At 42.1% G+C, this 22728-nt stretch overlaps 1 protein-coding gene across 4 annotated transcripts; it reads right to left on the bottom strand.

Annotated features, from left to right (window-relative positions):
• Nucleotides 1-3948: 3948 nt before the first annotated feature.
• On the bottom strand, nucleotides 3949-18212 carry SEMA6D (semaphorin 6D). 4 transcript variants are annotated; one of them, XM_054716257.1, is made up of 18 exons: nucleotides 18088-18212; nucleotides 17588-17699; nucleotides 16972-17032; nucleotides 16785-16847; nucleotides 16575-16676; nucleotides 16252-16342; nucleotides 15698-15817; nucleotides 14914-15002; nucleotides 14021-14238; nucleotides 13791-13922; nucleotides 13332-13487; nucleotides 13068-13241; nucleotides 12128-12268; nucleotides 11954-12031; nucleotides 11444-11505; nucleotides 10997-11053; nucleotides 9321-9488; nucleotides 3949-7619 (listed from the first exon to the last, which is right to left on the bottom strand). In XM_054716257.1, exons 1-18 carry the CDS (start codon nucleotides 18194-18196, stop codon nucleotides 6331-6333), a joined length of 3222 nt encoding a protein of 1073 aa, XP_054572232.1. In that variant the 5' UTR covers nucleotides 18197-18212; the 3' UTR covers nucleotides 3949-6330. The 4 variants fall into 4 exon arrangements, with proteins under 4 accessions (XP_054572232.1, XP_054572229.1, XP_054572230.1 ...); XM_054716254.1 differs by lacking the exon at nucleotides 9321-9488; XM_054716256.1 differs by lacking the exon at nucleotides 10997-11053 and having other exon boundaries at nucleotides 7518-7619; nucleotides 9454-9488.
• Nucleotides 18213-22728: the final 4516 nt, after the last annotated feature.

Genomic DNA, 22728 nt, shown 5'->3' on the forward strand with positions numbered 1-22728 from the left:
AGATAGCCCCCGCAACAGTAAGGAGCAGTGGGAAAATTACAACTGCGTTTAACTCCCAATCTGTAACCCCGGCTCAATATGAAGAAATTCCAACATAAGAAATAAAGGGAGCTCTTCCCCAAGACTCTGACAGCCCACAGATGTAAGTCTGGCAGGATGCCCAGAAACTTACTATAGATGGGTTCAGGTTGGACACGTCAGGTTAGCTTCTTCTAACATCACGGAGTCCATCCTCTTTGGTTGCTTTCAACTTACAAATCAACTCAATCCATAGATTTTTTTTCCCCAAAAAATAATTGATTTGGCATGTTCATTACGATGGCCCAGCACATGACTGACTCACTGAATGTTTTATTTTTTCACTGGATGTTTGGCACATACCCCTGAATACTATAACTATTCCACCATTTTTGTTTCTCTCATACATGAAGTGCCGGACAGAGGCCATCCTTTCTGATTGAACACTGATATTCTCTTTCCCCCTTTCATGGAATGCGTTGGTGTGTGCACAGGACATGAATGTGAGAGTAGGTGAATTAGCCCTGAGTTTTGACTTGGCTTCCATCTGCATTTCTATAGTTGTCATAGCCCCACGAACCTCAGTTTCTGTACCTTGAAAATGGGGATGACAAACCTTGTCCCTTTCCAACAGGAAGCATGTTGAGGATGAACTGAGTAGGCCTCAAAAGCTCCAAAAAAAACCTCAGAGAAGCAAAAACTTGTCCACACAACCCAAGTGCTGACCCTCTCATGGATACCAACTGTGCTCATCAGAGTTTCTAAATAGGAGAACACACACAAAACCTCAAACTAGATCTGTGATTGATTGGTGATCAACTGTGAGCCCAGCTGTTGGTGAGGCCCAGGGTGCATAAACCAAATGTCCAAATCACGTCTCATGTATTAATCAGAGTTACATGCCCCATGGAATTGCTGCATTCAGAGCAGTGGCCAGACCTGACAGTGGGGGCAGGAGCAGCAGGGCTTTCTAGACCAGCGCTGTCCAATATACAGTAGCTCAGTGGCTCTTGCTACATTCCAGGTGCTCAGAGCCATCCATGCTAGTGGCTACCATACTGAACAGTCCAGGAAGAGCGCGTTTCCACCAGCACAGACGGTTCCACTGGTCCGGGCTGCTCGATCCTGAAAAACATCCCCCTTCTGCCCACTCTAACAATCTTTACAGTAGCATCAGGGGGTCCATCTCACACAAGTAAAGAACAGTTACAAGGAATAGTGCATAGGAACAAGTGTTATGTTTTCATACTTTCTTTCACTCAAACCCATCATGAGAGGCTAAAAGGAACCAAACTGCATGTTACAGAGACATTGATCAACCAGTAATCAATACCTAATTTTTAAAAGAATCAAATCATTTCCTGGCTGGTGTGGCTCAGTTGGTTGGGTATCATCCCATGCATTGAAAGGTTGCGGTTGGATTCAAGATCAGAGCACATTCCTGGGTTGTGGGCTCAATTTCCTGATAGGGGGCATGCAGGAAACTGCTGATTCATGTTTCTCTCTCATGTTAATGTTTCTCTCTCTCCCTCTCCCTCTTTCTTTAAAAATCAATAAAAAAATTTAAAAACAAGAGAATCATATCATGGGACAGTGCCCAAAATATTCTATTTTCCTTTATGTGTGAATTTCAGTTGATTCATGGTCTGCATATTCAGGATTTGACCACTCTCCCCCAACTCCTCACCCCTATTCCCTGTGAATTAAAGGTTGGTTTTATTATAGGTCCAATTTTTCCTTGTTTATAGTATTATATCTAGTAGATAAAAGAATGCAACTTTGACAGAGATTTGTTTTGCATGTTATATATGCAGGAAAGGGTAAACATCACATATAGACCCAAGCTAAATGGCTTGAAGTGCATTGTTTATCATGCCTTATTTTATTACAAATTTCACATATCTCTCATATCTAACAGGAGCAAACCTCACACACCCATAAAAAGCCCACAAACCAAGCTATTGAAAGAGTAATATTTAAGCATAGCATTCATAAAATAGGTAATGGAATTATAGAGTTGGCAGGTTACATAAAACTGTCAGAGATATGGATGTCAAACCATCTCTTTTCAAAAATGAGAAAACTGAAGTCGAGAGAGGTATAGTGCCACAACATTGCTTGATGAGTGATGGAGTCAGGATTAGAACCCAGCTCCCAGACCTGGACCCAGGGCTTATTTTGACACTTTGTTCTTTGCCCTCCTCTGACAAGGAGGATGAAGATGAGCTGGGAAGGGAGGGGAAAAGGGTTGGTCCTTCTGGTCCCTGGCCAGCATCTTGGCCATCGGGACACTGCCTTACATGGGAGACTCCCTTTCTTCTTAGCCTGCACCAGCATCTCGAGTGTTCCATCTGGTTTCAAAATTGCCACCCCCAGAGTAACCTAAATGCCTAATCAATGGGACTTCTGAACCTAGAGGACAGGTGGTCTGTCCTGGTTAATTAATGTGTGCCTTTACAATGTCTTCCTTATGAAAACTCCTTCTTTCAAATGACGCCCAAGTGTTCACCTTGAAGAATCATAGTTTTAGGGGGTCTGTAAATCTCCTGAGAAGTGAAATTCAGCTCAGTCTGTAGCATTCATTAAATTATCAAAGATGTCCACAATGGGAAAAGGTTAAGTCTGTCTATCAGGGGAGAAGAGAAAGAAAAATCAAAGAACCCAGGAAATCTGGTATAATGGCCATCAGGTGCAATAAACACCAATTCAACAGAAACAGAGAATGTAAATGAAAGAGATTGTAATGCTCAGGAAGCCCACAAAGAAACAGGATGAAGATAAATTTCCCTTGTCTCTTTCTTTATTCATTTGTTTAAATTCTAAGAGTTACAAATGGGCGTCTGCAGGTTGGTGAGAAGGTAGGACACCCCCCCTTCCCCGGCACTGCAGCGGGGTACAGGCTGACTTCCTGCATGGGGCAGGGCGCCCAATGCAGGTCGGCTCCATGACTAGTGGCACCGTCTTGCTGCCTACACAGCTGTAGTGGTGGTAGCTGTTAAAAGGGGGCAATTCAGCCTTCCGGTAACCGAGGGACTTGCCCTTGTACAGGATCCCTGCACTCTTCCTCGTGTATCTAAACTAGGATGTGCCATGAGAAGAATGAAACGGGAGCCCTGATACCATCAACTAGCATGGGAATGCAGCACCCTCATTAGATGACATCATGTTAGAACCAGGACCAAGACAGGAATGTGGCAACTGCTGCTTCTGCAGAGATGCGGCTGGGGCTCTGGGGAAAATGTGGCCATGGAGAGGCACAGGTGGGCTGCAGCCAGGGCAGCAGCTGGGCCCAGGAGAAGTCGCTGCAAACACTCTTATTGCTTCTCCCAGGAGGGAAGTGACACCCCCAACGTCCACCAGAGCCAATGACAGCAGTCCCCAACTCATTCCATGCTAAGGCAAGAACTAAACGGAATCATAACTATACCTTCCATTTCAATATTTGGGGAAGATATCTATGCATATGTTCTATTCAGTTAAAACAACAGAATTGAGAAATGCCATATATCAAGTCGCAGGACATGTTCACGGGAATCCGGGACACCAGCTATAATTTTGGACTTAAAATGACATTGAAAAATGTGGGAATAGAAATCATGAATTTTAAAAATGTCTGTTGAACCAGATATGAGGACAAGTGAGCCACTAGTATGTTTGCCCTGTAGCTCCTGACTACTGATGCAACACAGTTCGTCTGGTTTTAAAAATCGTTTCTCAGTGTTTCAGGAGTCTACCCATCGGTATCAGCCTTCTGAAAAGAGAATGCTGGTGTAACCCTGATTGGGTAGCAAACATTCCAGATAAGAATATTTTGGTAAATTTTTTAAAAAAGAAATTCTCACTGGTGTTGACTCAAAACTATTTTGAAAATATGTTAAACCTCTTCAATATCAAAAGGCAGGAAATAATGATTTATATATTTTATTTTGACTTTACATGCGGTGTTAAAAACCCAAAGTACATATTATTTACACATCCACAATACAAGTTTACAAGGTATCTATACATGTTAAAGTACTCTATAAAACAGTATAGAGCCACTTCACTTTAGGGTTACTTTTTATGCCGTAACATTAAAAAAGATACAATCTGTGTTTACCTTTGCACAAATGGATAAAGCATTTAAAAAATTAAATTAACAGGATAGAGACTAGATTTAATGTTAGAAATCTCAACATAAATACTGAAAGAACTCACATTACAAACGACAAGGCAGCACAATGTTATAACATGTTACCGGGAATCACACAGAGTTACCGCTCCGTTTTCCGCACGCCAGGATTAATATTGGTAAGGTGAACTCAAACACGTTTGTTGGCGGTGGACTGAGTAGAGTTTATCGTTGGTTGGTTTAATTTATTATTAATCTGTAATATTTTAGTTGCAAAGATGAAGTATTTCAAGAACAGACGTTTTAGCTTTTGAGCTTCCAGAGATCTCAGGGAATTGTGTTCTTTATAAAACAATATTCTCAAAGGAAAAGCGTAACTGTATCAGTATTCTACATCTTATATAAAAATGCTCTGGTCTTCTGACCCATCCTCCCCCAGGAAATGTATATCATCAGCATTATCACAAGGAATCAGCTGAACTTATTTGTCTGACTTGGTCAGGAGCATTCCTCTGCCTTGTTACTATCTAGGTTGGGGTCAATAAACCACCGTGTGACTTGCAGCATCGTAACTGAAAAGCCATTGGATTGCCCATCAACAACTGCACGTGGCTTCTGCAAAGCTACGAATCAATGACTCTATGGTCTCAGCAGGTGTCCCATGACCCAGGAAACCTCATTTGACTTCACAGTATCACTGTTTCATCCTTAGGAAAGCAGGAGTGGAATGTTTATCACGGCAAAGGACATAATGCTGCGATTTGGGTGGACTGCTTAATGGTTCTAGGTTGTTTATTTGATTTTTTAAAAAGTCTCTTCAGGTGCTGGTTGAAAAACATTTACAACTGGCACTCAGTAAATGATGTGCTATACTGAAAACACTTGACATATTTTAGTACTTCTATCATTCTCATGAATAAGGCACAAAATGCACAGATTCAGGTAAACCACATGTAATATTTACAGTATATTGTCATTACCTGCATGACTTAGGAGGAAATTCTCACACAACACAACATAGACAACGTGATTGCACCACTGTTAGGTTTTCATAGACTGTCTGTTAAGCCAATTACAATTCTTTTCACTTTTCCCTCTATTGTCTTTTTTTTTTCTTTCAATTTTAAATCTTGGGGGTAGGAGGAGTTAAAGGAAGAGAAATTTTACTACATGGGAAAAACTAAACACAATCAAACTAAAACCTTATTAGTGTGTCAAAGTTAAATAGAGTGACTCAGGCTCGGATTCACAGTGGACAGGTAAGTTTTACTACTGAATACTGTTGGATAAATCAAGGATACCTCTTAACATCTCTATGTCCTTAAGCTGGCAAGACTGTAATAGAAGTTTTAATGAATAGCAGCACAAAATTACTTAGAACTCTTACATTCTGGCATTGGGTACCACGTAAATCAATCATAGTGATGGTCAAATCAGCCTTCATTTTATTTATTTCTCAAAGCTGAACACAATGGACTGCTGTGGGAAGTAGTTATTGTCTCTTGTTCAGTCATGCTCAATGTAAACAACTCCATAGCACAAAAAGATGCAATGGACACCTAACCACATCCTAGTGGGTACAGGATGCACCCACACGCACACACGCACACACCCACACACGCACGCACGCACACACAGCTCATTGGTGGCATGAAAAAAATTGCCCCACATGAAAAAAAAAATGCTACAGTTTGGGTCAAAGACTGAATTTTTAGCAAATTGTTTGGTAATCTACAAGTTTGTTTCTTTGAGACATTACCATTGTTTTTGACATTTGTGCAAGAGGCAAGGTGAATGCATACATCTTAAATGTTCACATTGAATGGGAAGACCACCCATAATAATGGCAGTCTGAGTTGAACCCATTTTCAAGTATTTGCTCACAGATTCTTCTGTGCACTGTATTAGCTCTTTACCCCGGGGAAGGTAGCCCCTCGGAGCTGGAGCTATACTTCTCTTCCGCTTCAAACAAAAGAAATGGAATGGCCAGCACCTTCCTTTGTTTCCAGGCAAGTACACAGAAGCCTCGCTGCAGTAGCTACATGTGGCAAGTTCCGATGTTGCCAAAGTGAGAGAGTTTCTTTGGCCTCTTGGTTCTCTTAAAAGACAAGTGAGTCTCTTATCTTAAGGTACCCTTACAACATCATCCTCGCAACAATGTGGACAGCAAAAAGCCACACGGGGAACAGCACACTGGAGGCCTAGTAAGTGTATTTGTTCAGTGGTCTGACAGAGGTGGTTTGAGGAGCAAATGAAGGCTTTGGTGGCACGTCAGGTTTTAAGGACGGTGTCCTCTTTAGCCCCGTCCTAGGAAGGGTGCCATTACTGGTGTAGCTGCTCTGTCTGGAGAGGGAAGGCTGCAGGTGAACACTCACTGGTGTGCCCTGAATGTAGTCCACCTTCGCCCCCGTGGGTGTGGGCATGTACCCGCCACGGTTCATGCTGGACTGTCTCGATAACAAAACACCATTGGGTGAGTTTAAGTTTTTAGGCATGGCAGATATAGAGTGCCTCTGGGAGGAGTTTTTGTGGTAACCTCTTTGTCTTTCCAGAGAAGTCATGGGGACCCCAGGAGTGGTGGGGACGTCCACTCGCTTGGTTGGGCTATTTCTAGGGAGAGTTGAAGGAGGAGAGTAGAGCGATGCCTCCCTGTTAGGGACCTTGGGCGGGACCTCAGACATAGGTCCCACGGGATCCAGCATTAGGGTCTGGTGGGCCATCTGGATGTCTCCCATGATGGCTTTGGGGTTACTATTTGGATCATTTAGATGCTTCAGGAGATCATTGAGGGTATTCCTGGAATCCACAGAACGCCGGTGATCTCTTTTACTGGATGACTTCGTAAGAGGGTGGTCAATGTGTTGAAGCTTCTTTTCAGCTTTGTGAGCATTGGAGTTTGAGAAGGACGTGTTGTAGTCGTGGGTAGCGTTAGGAAGAACAATGGCACTGGGGATATGCCCGTGACTTAGTGGGGAGTGGGGTGGAGGACTAGAAGGAAAAAACTGGGGGGTTTCTTTCCTTGAAGCTCCATGGCCATGGGCCTTGTCTGAGTGGCTCTTCATGGCCTGCAGGGTCTTCTGGTGCAGCACAGGTGTGGACTCAGGCGTGGGGAGTGCAGCCAGCTCAGGGGGTTGGCCTCGATGGTCCATGACCATGGTTTTAGTATCTCCGGTGGGCGGCAGCTCTTTCCGACTGGTCAGCAGGTTACTATACAATTTGGGAGAATCAATATTCTGCTGATATTCCTTGACCGGGCTGTCAAAGAGACCATTCAGTTTGGCAAAACTTCCACTGGAGTCTGTGCACGACTGGGCAGACTCTGCATCTTTGTGGATCTTCCGGTTTTTCCGAACGAACATATCACGGTAGCAGTACACAGCCACCCCTGCAATGAACGCACCCAAAACAAAAGCGGCAAAGACACAGGTGATGAGGACATTCATGTGGACCATCTGGTTGGACTCTCCAGACTGAACTTCCCATCGTACACCTGCAACAGACACAGGGAAGGAGTCTGAGTGAGGTGCTCTGGAGACAATACCTGCCAGCAACAGCTTCCACTGAGCCAACGCTACCTGCACATGGTCCTTAGGCTTAGCTTGGAGGGTGAGGTAGACTCTAAAATTCCATTTATTTTTTTTTTCTTTAATTACAATGGGATCCCCAGGGACATCTGATTGCTGCAAATGCCAGGATAACTCTAATCTCCCATTGATCTGTATTCTCTGCCTTCTTTCCCCCACCTCCTCTTCTGTTGTTACATAACAGAAATTTTAAGTGTTCCTACCTAAAAATTAGAATTATAAAGTGTACATTTTCTAAATGACCTGTTTTAAACTCACAAAATGTTTTATCTCATGGTTTTCTCCTAATCCATAAATCTGGATTAAAAGGCAGCTGCTAGGATTAGGGGCATGTATGAATTGGCATAAATATATATTATGCTAACATAATTATGCTACCTTAACTGAATAAAAACCCATAACTTGTTCACAAACTAAAAGCATCTGCTTGGTCATTGTTAGCTACAAAGACAGACGTTCGTGTTTGCTTTGATTTTTTTTTTTTTTCATTCCATTTTGGGGCGAAGCCCTCTTGGACTGCCTGCTATGAAAGAAATCTAAACAGTCTCAGGAAATATACTTTGCATTTGTTAAGTAATATGATTCAAATATCTTGAAATATTTAGAAATATTTAAGTTAGACTAGAAGAAGAGTAAATTAGTTTTTAATTATTGGGATTTTTAATGCAACCACAGACATCTAACAGTCAACCAAAGAAATGTTAGTTTAAGAGGTATCCAAGTCTGTTACATGCTATAAACACAGCTATCCCAGAATAAGGGAAGTCAGAGGGATTCTGAAGGCTTGGTGGCTTTAGGTTAGTACCAAGGCCTTGGAACGTTAGTCATTTTTAATCATGTCCAGGGTTATGAGATTGAGTGGCATTTTGAGAGACAAAGAATAAAGGTAGAAATGGCACTACTAAAGAAAACAAAGCAGAAAGAATGATGATAAAATTATGTACAGTGAAAATATATAAAACCAAAATAAACAGGTATAAATCATAAATGACAATGTACGGTCATAGAAACTGATTAGAAACCTGATTCCAAAGATGAGTAAGCGCTAAAGAATTGGTTCTTCTTTTTTCCGGAGTAATATACCTCATTAGCCTACTCCATAGGCAGCTATTTATAACTGCTTCTATGATGGGCTGTTGTGTTTTATTGCTTGTAGCCTTCAAGCAACTTAGCACCTCACATGTCCTTTTCATAATGCATTTTGAACGGTAGCTAAACAAAAGACTGGGACTGGTTCTTAGGCAAAAATATCTGATACCTGGGTATTTGCAATTAATGAGTTTTGGTTTCTGATGTGGCTGAATGACCCTTGAAATTCTCTGATATCTAGAAGTCTCCAGCATCTTCAGACAGAAATCAACAGATTAGGTTGTCTGAGTGCCTGTTTCACCACCTTTTCTTTAACAGCTTTCCACCTCTTTCATCTTTTAAGGAATGCACTCCAACATATCCACAGAAAACCACGGGGACTGCGGCCGCGGAGGCGGTGGTGACACGGGCAGCAGCCCCTCTGGCTCTCCTCTGGAGAGCCCTAGGTCCTAGACTCCAGAGCTATTAGGAATCAGGTTTCCACTCAGTGAGCGATGAGTCTCCTGGTGAGGCCTTACCCTTTGGGATACCTGATAAAGGATCAGTAAAATCAGAAGTGTTTGGGTCATCTTGAACTACAAATTTCCGGGAGCTCGTCAGTTTAGGTCTCCAGGTATCAACCACTTTGCGTGTGATTTGTGGGGTACTTGCTACTGTGGTAACAGAAGATGAAGATACCTCCATGTCTGTGGTGGCAAACAGATTTTTTTTATTAACATGGGAAGTGTCAGCAGATTTTTCTGACTGACCTGTGGCATTTTTAAGTACAGTCGAGGTCAATTTTAGGAGAAAACCAGTTCTAGGATTTTATCAAAACACATCCACCAAGACTACACCAAATCCTGTCCTTGCAAGGGAAAACTAAAAACTGAAAATGGACAATAAAGCTATATTAAGAAGATTTCAAATTTAAACATCCTCAAACGCTCCTATGGAAGCCTCTGGGGTGATGAATGACACTCAAGGAAAAGGTAATACAAATCACGAAGATTAATTGCTACTTTTCTCATCCTTTGGTGAGATAACATCATTTCATTTCTTTTTGTGTATATTTTCCAAGCACTTGCATAGATGGTAGGAGGCTGTCTGCCTGTCCTTCACTGGCGAGCCTAAGTGTAGCTTCATCAGAAAGCAGCTGGGCAGGTCCCTGTAAACACTGGGTTTGGGAACCTGATGAACCAGCTCTGCCTACGCTGTCCTGCTTTGCCAAGGACCCCCATCCTTCTGCAGATTATTCACTGCACTGAGGGGGCTCACTGCCCACCGGGAAGCACTGGAGCAGGGATGAACCTTGCCCGTGAATTCCAAAATGCCCAGGGAGTTTCTTCCAAAGAGTTAGCAGCAACTCATGCAAAAGAAACAGCATTTACAAGCTGAATTAGGATGTTCTGATGCATAAGATCTGCCATCCCTTCCCCTCCTCCCTTTCCCAAGGAATGAAACTGCTGGCGAGTTTTAGAAGCAGCAATAGGATTGGAAGTGACTTAATCTCTTAGCCTGTCTATTACAGATTCCCACCAAATAGGTTTTCCCTCACAAATGTAAGCATTTGGTTTTAGGTTCAAAGTCCAGAGATCCCAATTCAGACTGGTGTGCTATCCACAGATGAAGACTCCAAAAACAGACAGAGAGAGAGGAGCGTGGGGAGCCCACTGAGCACCTTAATCCATCGGAAACCAGCTTCATTCAACCAGGAGCCCTTCTCATACCATTGAGACCACAACATTCAATGTTTCCCAGGATTACCGCAAACCATTCAAAAAAGATCTCTAAAATGTATAAATACACATTTTGGGGAAATGTGTATTTGTTTACTAGGTCTGAGGAAAGGTGAGGAGAGAAGGGGGAAAATAATGATATTCTGCCATCCATTCCATCTAGATGGCCAGAGGCAACATTCACAATGCACAGGTGAGAAGAAAGCTTGGTGGTCACGTGCAGCTGGAATGCAATCTATGTGAACTCATTTGATTTTCCTTAGAGGATGTGCCTTGGCCAATGATGGACTGTTCACATGCTCCACAGGGTGAAGTACTGAGTCAGAAAAAGTCTGTTGGTACCATCAGTGGGGTTATGAGTCAAAGCACAAAAATGAAGGGCTGCCAAACTGCGCAAAAGGAGGGGAGAAGGGGCTGAAAATGCTGAACTGAAGGAAAGAAAAGGTTGTTAATTCAAAAAAATTAAAAAAACTAACCAGATGTTGGACCGCCAAATATTTTGTAATCTGGTGTAGTTGAAGTAGGCAAAATTTCTAAAAGAATTAAAGGAACAAGTAATCAGTAAAAAAGTAACCAAAAGAAAGCAAAAATTTATGAATTCCAATTAACTAAAAAAGTCAAAAGAAAAGGCTACAAATGAAAAGATTAACCTACTGGTTAGACTATCTTTCTCTAGATTTCCTACAAAATTGTAAATGGTAAAGAAAAAAAAAAAAAGTAAGATTCTCTAAGGAAAAAAAAATAAAAAGTAAGATTCTTCTCTAATGTATCCCCATGACCAAACAGCTCAGCTTTTGCGAAGTTTAAGTTAAATGCTAGGTGGTATGTGTCCTGAATCATTAAAAGGCTGGTTGTAAAATAATGTTCACGTGCAAATGTGGTCAAAAAGAAGGGCCAGGAGGGCAAGGGCGATTCAGTCTTACCATCGCAGTCCCCGAGGTGGGCCGTGTTGCCGTATTCCGTGTCCTGTTCGTATCCTCCAGCGCTGTGGTTATGGGAAACAAAGGAGTCTCTGGTTAACAGCCTTCACAGGAACACAAGTGACAATCAGAGCAGAACCAAGAACATACATCGATTAGTAGTAGGAATGGGCAAAAAGGGGGGGGCGGGAAATGGACATTTCAGCAGAGCTTGCTAACTGGAGTATTTCTGCTAAACATTTGGTAACTGGAATGTTTAGGAGAGCAGCAGAGAACTGCCTATGTCCCTCAGGTATTAGGCTGTCTATAATCTCGCTTCCCTCTCACAGTTCCAGATTTTCCTTTTGTAAAAAAACAAACAAACAAACAAAAAAAACTCGCCCCTAAAAACAAAAACGGGGGCAGAAGGGGTGTAGTGTTATGGGAAATTTTCTAAAATGTCTAGCTTTGCAGACCCTGGGGAAGATCGGAGCAGGTGTGGAGCTCTTGGCTAATGTGGCAAAGTGTACTTACAGCATCCCTGGGGTGACTCTCCCACAGGCCCCCTGGCTTAACCAGCCACAGTAGGGATCTCGAGATGCAATACAAGACCTGCCCAAAACCAAACAGAATGAAACGTGGATTTCCTTGTCACCAAAGGTCTTAATGCTGCACGACCGCAGGGTAAGAACAGAAACATCAGCTTACTTTTTACATGATCCATAACGCTCGCAGCGACTGAGGGGCATGCGGATTACGCAGCTCGAGAATGCCACATACAAAGTGTGGTGATCTTTATCCAACTGTAATGAGATGACCTTTCTGTCCTCCTCGTTCTCAGGATTACACCTGTAGTGTGGGATGCGTTTTGAAGCCATACGTTTAGTAAGTCAAAAGCTACATGACCTATACAGGGCAAGTGAGGTTTGATTTTTGCAATTACTGAGAGCTGGGGAGGTCGTAAGGAATATTCTAGATAGCAAACCAAGCAAGTACATAGTTTGGGAAATATTAATCCTGTGATTCATCTTCTACTGCTATGCATGCTTGGTTACATTTCAGGAAGATAAAGCATTTTTTTAAGATTGCTTTCCCCTTCTGATGGTCGAAGGGAATTATATTTGTGAAGACCATGTTGGACTGTAGAGGAAAAAAAGATGTTTTTAATGCCGTTAAATCTTCCTGTGCTAGATGTTTCTCCTTAGTCTCTGTTGCTCCATTTGTCTCATCTATTTCTTGACTGTTTTAATGGTCTAAATAATCTTGTCTATCAGTGGTTGGAAGAATTATATTCTGTTTGTGCCTGTGAATGTGTGTGTGCTTGCCTCTGTCTGCTGCGTGTAGCATCCTGAAATTGATCTACAAGGTAGGAGGGGTGGTGCTGAAATGCTCTCATCTTCCACAGGTGAAATACAAGGGCTGGATTATTTTTAAACTCATCAACTGCCCACCTCCAGGCTCCAGTGGACTCAGGAAGAAAACAAAGCCAGGATTTATTTCAGTGAGAGAAAAAAAAACACAACAAAACCCAAAACACTAATATGCCAAACCACTGCTAATTTAGAGGGCTGGAAGGAAATGACTAGATGAAATAAAGTCCGGAAATTTTTGAGCAGTGCTGAAGAGTGTTCTCGTAAAATATACCTACTTTGCATGGTTGTATGCTTCAATCTCTTCCAGTAATACGCTGTCATTCAGAGAGAAAGAACTGGTCTTTGCCAAAATTTTAAGTACCACGCCAGCTTCTGAGCCAACAAAGATGACAGTGTAGTTCTGGTGGGGTCCGGCGGAATGGTCCACGGCGATGGCTGTCAGCCTGTACCTGCGGGAGGAGGTGAGCCAGGTCAGAGGAGGAGGCCAGCAGGAAGAGCAGGTGTGAGTGGGAGGGGCTGCCATGTCTGCATAGCCTTACCTGATCCGAGTCTTTGTGAACCAGGGCTCCTCTGCAATGGGTGGGACGGCAGAGTCCATCAAGGGGTGGGATTTGATGAACAACAGGGTTTCATCCGGGAAACCGATAGAGGTTTCATAATCTTCAGCAAGGCCATGCTTTGCACAACAGCCAGGCCTGAAAGGAAAACAGTGTGTGTGTTCCCCCGCATCATCAATGGTATCTAAGGAATAAGTGTCCATTCTGAAAGAAGAGGTCAAGAGAAAAAGGAGAGAGAGCGGCACCCAGAGAGCAATGCTATTTCCCCAACTCGGTGGGTTCTCCACCTGCTCACAGGACAGTGGGACTGACTCCTGTGTATCCCTGCAGAGACCCCTCCCAGCATGGGAAGCTGGCCCAGTTGCTCGCTGAGGAGGGATGCTTCCAGTGGCCAGATGGTTTTGTTAAAGACAAAAATCCCTTCCCATCCTTTCTCTTTACCTTGGCGTTGGTACTTTGTCTTCGGGGACTGCTGTCCAAACAGAATCCGGAGTTTTCTGTTCTTTAAATCGTCCTTTGAATACTTTCTCAATGTCATCCATGCTAAATGCACAGACCGCAGACCCAGGAATGCTGAAAGAAGGGAAAACCGTCAGGCCACAACGGGCCCGTTCCTGGGTCCCACCAGCAAAGACAGAAGGTCTTTTGAGTTGCCCGGGATCTGTTCTCACCTGTTGAGCTGTGTGGTGAACACCCCGACCACCGTGGGGATGCCATTGATTTGCATTATGTTTGTAATAGACTGCAGGACATCAAAGTAGAAAAACGAATCCCCGGGGACAGAGCAGTTAAGCCGAGCCTTCAGAAACGAAGTCCAGTGTTTCTCCAGGACCCGCTGGGAGCCACCCATGTCGTTCTTACATATGCGGGCCACACGGGAATAGACAGCCTGCCCGAGGGACAAAGCAGAGGAAGGGGTTGTGAGCGTGGAGGGGAATGAAAACCTAAGCTCCTATGCATGGGAGGGACAAGAAAAGCTAAAGATGTATCTCGTTCAGAAGAATCTAGGGAGCAGTAGGCTAGGGGTGTAAACTAGATTTACCTGGGAGAAAAGGGGCCATTTACCTGTTCTGCCAAAAAAGCTCCCTTAGACGTGAGCTACTGAACCGGCTGAATGGAAATCATTCCCGCACTTTGTTTCCCACTTTGCTTCTCACATTGCTAATGAAGTGTGCCCTCCTTAAGCCTGGCCCAGAAGAGGTGGCAAGACTTTAAACTCATATGGGCTTTTACCGAAGCACCCAAAATTAAACAAGGGCCTCTACTTTCCATGCTGCCTCGGACACAGGGAAACACTAAACTATCAATGGATTGCTAAAGAGTTAAAGAAGCATCCACAGCTCAAGGGTGCCTGCAGAGCCAGAAAACATGAAGGCTTCTCAAGGCCCGAGGCTGCTGTTCCCATCCAAGCCGTTGCTCAGCAAGTATTCTCATGATAAGCTGCCCATCTCTCTTCACTTGGCCCTACACATAGTGAGAAGAACATGCAAAGGCCATATCTCTACCAACGTGGGCTCAATTCCATGCAACAAGTCCACAATACAAGTCAAGCGCATATACTTGCCTTGCCTAAGTTATTATGTTCCACAGCAATCTCTCGAAAGAAGAAATAGACATAGTGTCCATATTCTATGGCATGAAGAAAGTGTGGTTCTGTAAGAAAATGAGAAACAATCTGGTTCTTAAAAGGTAATTCAATTAGTGTCTGACCCTGACGGCTAGGCATGACTGACAGTTTCAGCTACATTCAAGCCAATGGAAACTCGGACACGCCGATGAGTTTGAGAAACCCCGACATGGGTGAGCTGAAGCTCCAGGGGACGCGGAGTCTTTAATGTCAGCTAATGGACTGTAAAAAGCCTACCGGGAACTGAACCATAGCAAAGGTCTTTGTTTCAACAGATTTATTCATTAACCTATTTAAGTAGGGAAGAAAACCTCTCATGTTGAGAATTAAAAAATCTTGATTTCTAGACTCCAAAGAACAAAATGACTCTGCAGATATGACCTCATCGACTCTCACTGTTGTTACCTTTCCAGGATAAGTAGATGAGAGTGGGCAAGGAGTAACATGCGCATTGAGAGTTCGGCGAATTGGAACACTGAAATGGGATTTTTTTTTTTTTAAGTCACTTAAGATAAAATCCTGGATGAGTCTACTTTCTTGCCTTGACTATGGATCTTTTCATTCCTTGCCAATGGCCCTATTCACAACGAAAGGAGCTCATCCTTGCTCTAAATAAACAATATAAAGCCATGCATAGAATCTCCTGATGACCAGAGCTCCTGTTCCCACTCAGCCATCCCACTACCCTTGGTGATCCCACAACACTGCTCTTCAAAGTTACCTTTTATCCATTTGGAATCATATTTGATTGTGCGAAGGGCAGATCCATCGCCCATGCTTCGGTAAATAACAGCATCACTGGCCAAGAAGTCAGCCACCGTGGCAGAATATAGCTTCCCATCTGAAACCAAAGTTATAATTTGAGTAAAATAACCACAATTACTCTGTAGTGTGTTGCCCTGTGTAGTATGGTATACTCTTTGGAGCGCTTTCATCTGTTATCCCCATGTACAGAAAAAGAGCTAAATGTGATGCTCATGAGCAACCTGTGACAGGTTGGCCCATAGTGTTTACAGATGAGGAATCTAAGCATCAAAAAGTCAAGCAACTTTTTCAGGGTCACTGGCCCAGTTAGCAACAGAACCAAGTGTCAGAATACTATATTATAATATGCCTACTTTTAATTATTTTTTGGAAAAAATTACATAGTTTTTAGACTTTGAAACACCTATACAAGGTAGCGAGCCTAGTTATGAGCTCTTTTTCTTCCATTAAATTCCTTCTGCACCTTCAATGTCATTAATCATTTATGTTCATTATGCTAAAGAACCTTACCAGCAAAAAGGGCAACATTGGTTTGTTTGGCATCAAATGGGCATCTTGCCAGGCCACTAATGTCTTCCCCATCATACTCTAAGGTATTCAACTACAAAGGAAAAATAAATAGTTGGTGTCAAATCTGTTCAATGTACCTGTTGGAAGGCAATACTGCTTTATTTGTACTGAAATTCTATTTGAAGAATTCTGTCTTTATTCTTCCATAGCATTAGCGATAAAACAAATTACTAGGTTATAGCAGAAAGGATTCAACTTTGACAGCATACTAGTGAAGAAAGGAAAATTGATGGAAAAAAGCACAACATATAAAATATACTTACCCTATAGAATCTACAAATGGGATTAAATGCGTTGGTACCACATACAAAAACCATCTCATCATTTCTTGGAACAAATACTTTGATAAAGTTGTGGCATTCATCCTAAAGAAAGTAGCAATTACATTAATATTAGACATTCCATACTCTGACATTATGGGATCAAGACCACAGAAAGACACAACAGAGCAGGCACTTGTCTGCTTTACTTACCTTATGCTTGCCTTTCATAGCACAGTTTTCTCGATCCTGTTGCTTTGACCGCCATGTCAGTTTCTGCATTAACCAAGCAAAACCAAAGCTCAGTTTTGAAGTGTGAACATTCTGGGAGGGGAGGGGAGGGGGACATTAGCCAAGTTCTGAGGGAATGCAAGTACATTTGCCAACTACACTAGCTTACCTTGCTCGGAATTACTTCTGTTTTGGGGATTTCATTTAAGTTTACTGTATAAACTTGATCCCTGTTGGAAACAAGGCAGTAAGTCATAGCATGCGAATGCATAAAAATGTTAAGCCGCTTCTTATTTTATTTTTACAGATCTGCCTTTATTGTGTTTTGGAGATCATTTGGATTTTCTCTGTCTCCAGCAAAGTCAACCAAGGGTACTTTTTCATTAGTGGGAAGCTTTTATATATCACTGTGGTTAGGGAGCAAAGAAAGCTCTTCTCCTCAGGCGTGGGTCAGACTGCTACTAGCATTAGCATAGACATACTTCTAATATTTGCTCGAATAATTCCAAGTTAAAAAAGAATAAAGAAAGATTTTTCCCCTGCTGCTTTAGGAATAAAGAACAATGTATGATTTCTTGATGGCAGTAATAAAACAGCACCGCTGAAGGTTGCTGCTCTGTATTTTGTTCCTGGCACACAGCACTGGCTCTTCTCTGTGAATATTTTTGGCTACTTGCAATTTTTGATCACAATCACATATTAGTTTTTCATGAACTAGACACATTAATGCAAGCACCACGAGAGAAAAGAATTTTAATCTAATAAACCAATGAGAGGAAAATTACCTGCCAGCAATATAAAGTGTGTCTCGAATTTTCAACATCAGCTGAAAGTCCAGCCGGTGCTGCGATTCATTGCCTGAAGGGCGTCCTCTAAAAACCGGATATTGCCTTGAATCTGCAAGTAAAAATGGGCTAAACCATCAGTCAGGATTACGGAGCTAAAGAATCAATAGACAGCATTGATTAGCTGTATATACTAGTTGTAGAAGGGTTTTAACTAAATTCCTCTCTTCGGGTCTTGAATATAAATGAATCAAAGACGGTAAATGTCAGCAAATGGTCTTTTTCTTTTAACAGAAAATATATAACCTGAATACGGGCTGTTATAGAAAAGCACCCAACAAAACTGTCCCATTTTTCCGAACACAGCTGAGGATAAATTAATAGACAAAACATGTTTAAGGCATACAAAACTCTCTTTCTAAAAGCGAATAACACTTAGAAAAATCAAAACCAAAAAAGCTTCCTTCTTAGAAAAGGAGAATGTTCTGTAGATTACTTACAGTGATAGTCAACAATATTAAGGGGCTCATCATCCTCAGGAAAGCTGACTGCCCTCAGCTGGGAAATCATCAGGAGCAGCATGTAGGCACAAAGCAGGAAGAACCTCATGGTGGGCCAAGGTCAAGTCAGAGCAGCCCCTCCTCAGAAATCCCACTTAACTACCTAGAAAACAGGAAGAGTTTGGGAAGACCTCTATGCTGTGATGAACCTGTTTCCTTATTTGTAATCAGCTCAGTTTTCACCACCAGCTCTCTCGATGCCCTCCTCCCACCAGGAGCCCTGGCCGTGGTGAAGGAGATATCTCTGAAAACACAGGCAAAAGATGGCAGCGTGCCAGGCCTGATTAAAGCATCTGGTGAGCATATGGAAGTTTTAGGTACATTTGCAAGAGTTTTTGAGGTAACTATGTATGGCATCACAGCAAAATCCCTGGAACCACCAACAGAAATGCTGGCTGCTGACTTGGCAAGAAGATGGGCAATGCTGGGATTAGAATTTTAATTAAACTCCAATCTGCTTCCCTGCCCCCAGCGCTGAAATACATCCAGTACAGCTTGCCTCTGCCCCTCATAAGATGCCCAGGCTGCTTCACAAAGATCTGGAGAGCTGATGGTCCTGTCCCCTCATCTGATCGCTGCTTAAGGCACTGCCAAATTCCCAGCATTGTTCAAGCCTTAGCCCAAAATTCTCAAGTAGAACAGTTCCTCAAGCTTAGTAACACCAACAAGAAGCAATGGCATGAATGACCTTGAATCAGGGTGAAAGAGAATGAAAAGAAATTAAATGATTTCGCGATCAATCAATCAAGCAAAGCAGGGCAGGGATGAAACAGCACAGCTGCCGCCAGACCACTGGGGATGTCTACATATTTACATAAAACCATTTGGACACAAACCAATACCCTAAGTACATCTGTCCTCTTAGCTTTATTGAACTTGAGAACCAGAGGGGGCCTTAGGGACCATCTAGTCCAACCTCCTCATTTTTCAGATGAGAAAACTAAGGGCTGGAAAAATTAAGGGACTCATGGAATTTCATGGAGCTATTTAGGAAATGAGTAGAGTCCAGTCCAGACTCACATCACCCGAGACCCCTCTAGGGTCTTTTCATCAAATTCGATGATAGTTTTTTTTCTTCATTATAGCATTACAAAACATCTTGTGGGGATAATAAATACATTCATTATTTTTATTGAAGTGGTGTTCACAGGTGTATGCATATGTTAAGTGTTATCAAAATGTACATTTACATATGTGTAATATCTTGTATGTCAATATCTCAACTAAAATTACAGCACAGTATAATATTAGTGGTCAATTTTTAAAAAAATCTTTAAATGGTATCCATTTATTAAAAATATAAATTAGGGCCCTGCTGGGCCAACAGGATGGGTATTTTTGTGAAACTGTAAATGCTCCATTCTGCAATAATAATACTCCTTCCTTGACCAAAACTGTCACAACTATTATACCAAACAGTAAAACATTAAGACTGATCTTCAGTTTCATATATCCAAGAACTTTAGGGGAGAGGATGCGAATCACTTCAAATTCTGGGGGAGCCCAAACACTCAACCAGGTACTTACTATGCCTCTTTTATCTTCTTAATGTCTAACACACTGATGCACATATATGCTATGCAATGCTTTCTATATTTCTCTTTCCCTAAAGTCAAAAGCCAAGTCTATGTGAATTTTAGAATCCTACTTTTACACAAAGAGAGAAAAATATTGCAATACAATTTTTCTTAATGAATAATTAATCCACCAGTAAGTTAGCAGGATCTGGGCAGCATCATTTTGTACTCAGTTAAAGGAATGTGGACTTTGCTGGCATTCTGATTTGTTGGAACTCCATCACTTACCAGCTGATTGACACAGGAAAGGTTCTTTAATCCGTTTGAGCATTAGTTTACTGATCTCTAATGTGTGGATAATACCACCTTCTCCACAGAATAAAAAAGAACTAAATGCTGGGCATAAACAGATTCTGTGCAGTTAGTCCTTCTTACCCATTTAAAAAATATATATATTTTTATTGATCTCAGAGAGGAAGGGAGAGGGAGAGAGAGATAGAAACATCAATGGTGAGAAAGAATCATTGATCGTCAGCCTCCTGCATGCCCCACACTGGGGATCGAGCCCACAACCTGGGCATGTTCCCTGACATGAATGGAACCATGACCTCCTGGTTCATAGGTCAATGCTCAACCACTGAGTCATGCCAGTTGGGTGTTCTTACCAATATTTTACTGGACACCATGCATATGACCAAGATGATCCTAAAAGTCAGAGAAGGGTCTGGGAAAAAGATATTAAAGCTGTTTGGCCATTTCTGAGTGCCACCCCCCCCCCCCCTCGCAACAATGAATAGTTATTTTAAAATACTACAGAGTTATTTTTAGAATAAATTTTACAATTTGAGCCCTTATCAAACCTGGAAAGGCAAGTAAAAAATAAAGACCAACCGAAACAAGTTTGGCTCAGTGGATAGGGCGTCGGCCTGCGGACTCAAGGGTCCCGGGTTCGATTCCGGTCAAGGGCATGTGCCTTGGTTGCGGGCACATCCCCTGGTAGGGGGTGTGCAGGAGGCAGCTGATCGATGTTTCTCTCTCATCGATGTTTCCAACTCTCTATCCCTCTCTCTTCCTCTCTGTAAAAAATCAATAAAATATATTTAAAAAATAAATAAATAAATAAAAATAAAATAAAAAATAAAGACCAACAATCCTATCATCCTAACCCAACAACTATCTGACTTGGTTCTAGTCTTCTTGCCACATGCACCTGTTTTCAAGACCTCTTTCAACCTACCACTTCTCCTGAAGCAGTGTCTTCCCATCTGGCTTTTCCACGGTGTCTTGTCATTTATAAAGACCCCAGAGAGTTGAAGCAGTGTAAAAATACAAAAGTGTTGCCCGAAGAACCAAATTCAGTTATGACATTAATCCCAAGCGTCATTCTCTGAAGTCAAGTCACTGGATGTTTTTTGCAGGGTATTGGGGAAAATTAAGAAACAACAATCACTCCTGAAGAAACTTAGAAATAACTGCGTGAAGATAAGAAGACAGTTCTATGAATCTTTCTTCACCAGGACAGGTAACTTCAAGTGGGCAGAGCCTCGAGGCCCCAGACAGCCTGGCAGCGAGGGGCCTCACCTGGAGCAGTGTCTGTCACAGCTTGATTCCAGCATTGAGATTGAGGGTGGACTCACTGCTGACTCATTGGCAAGTGCCAAACTGCAGGCTGAGTCCCATTTCCTATAACTCATTCATGTGCCACGCAGAAAGCAATTTCTACTCAGACCCCGCCCCGCACCAATCTCATCCTCCAAAAATAAAGCCCCATCACTAATTGCTTCCTTTATCCTAAAAAAAAAAAAAAAAGCCTTACTTTTTAAAAAGAATTACTTTTAGACTTGCCATAGAAATTACAAGTGGAAGTATTTAATGTAAAATGCATATCAAAGTAAGGTTGATTTCGGGGAGGAAAGGATCTGGAAATACCTGAAAAAAAGGTACCAGGAAGGAGATTTATTGCATGCAAACCCCCTCAGGTGACAGAGTTCTTACTTTATTTAAGGAAGTATCTCAGAATTCTAGGACTCAGTAAAATCATGAAACTATGCTATGTTGAAAGAGGGCCAGTTGAGGCAGGACAAAATGTTGGAAAAGATCACAGACCTTGAGATTAGAATAATCCATGTTTAAACTTACTTGTGCCATTTAGTTCCCAGCTCTGGGACTTTGTTTAAGTACACTTAACCTCTTTAAGCTTTAGTTTCCTCAAGTGTGAAATAGAAATAATTATGTTTTCTACCTCATAGGTTCTTCCAAGGATTAAATGATATAATATCTATAAAATGTCTAACATAGAACCTGGTCCACAGTAAGGCTCTAGTAAATTTTTGTGAATATTATCATGACTATTATTGTTATATTTTACTGGGGGGAAAAATGCAAAGAAAGGGGGGGAAGAAATGTTTACTCTTTCATCTTGTACAACTATTTGCAAAACTGTTTACATATACCATCATAACTATGCCAGGGGTATTCCCGGAGGATTAAGGTACAGCTTCACAGATGTAGATGCCTCCAAGGAGGAGGGAATAACATAACAACACCACATATGTTATTCCTTTCGGTCAGAGAACAGCGAAACCTCAGTATATTTTGTAATTTTGGGTATTATATGAGCTTCTCCCATACAATCCCGATGTTAAAGCCACATTATAATGTGACAAGCTCTTAAAAGGAGTTCAGAGCTACCAAGACAGCCAGGGTTTGAGTGGCAGGATCCTTGAAAAGGATCCCCACACCTAGTTCTTGATTTCACATTAAGGAAACTGCTAATTCTTAAACTGCATAAAGATGAAAGGACAGTTATAAAGAAAAGCCAAAATCTTTGCAGTCTCAAGTTTAGGACCCACCAAGAAGGAGGTGTTCCAGTAAATGTCTAAAGCTCTCATTTGGGCCTCTGAAGATCTATACCCCCAGGAGAGGAGGCAAACATGTGAAAGACCAAACCTTACAAAAACTCCAGCTTGATCTCTGATAAGCTAAGTGCTAGGTTGGATAGATGTTATCTCCTCCTACTCTAGCTACTTGCAGAAAAGGTAATGTGAATCTTCTGTAGAGGAAA

The sequence above is a fragment of the Eptesicus fuscus genome, chromosome 5, assembly GCF_027574615.1.
Source record: "Eptesicus fuscus isolate TK198812 chromosome 5, DD_ASM_mEF_20220401, whole genome shotgun sequence".
NCBI classification, from domain to species: Eukaryota; Metazoa; Chordata; class Mammalia; order Chiroptera; family Vespertilionidae; genus Eptesicus; species Eptesicus fuscus.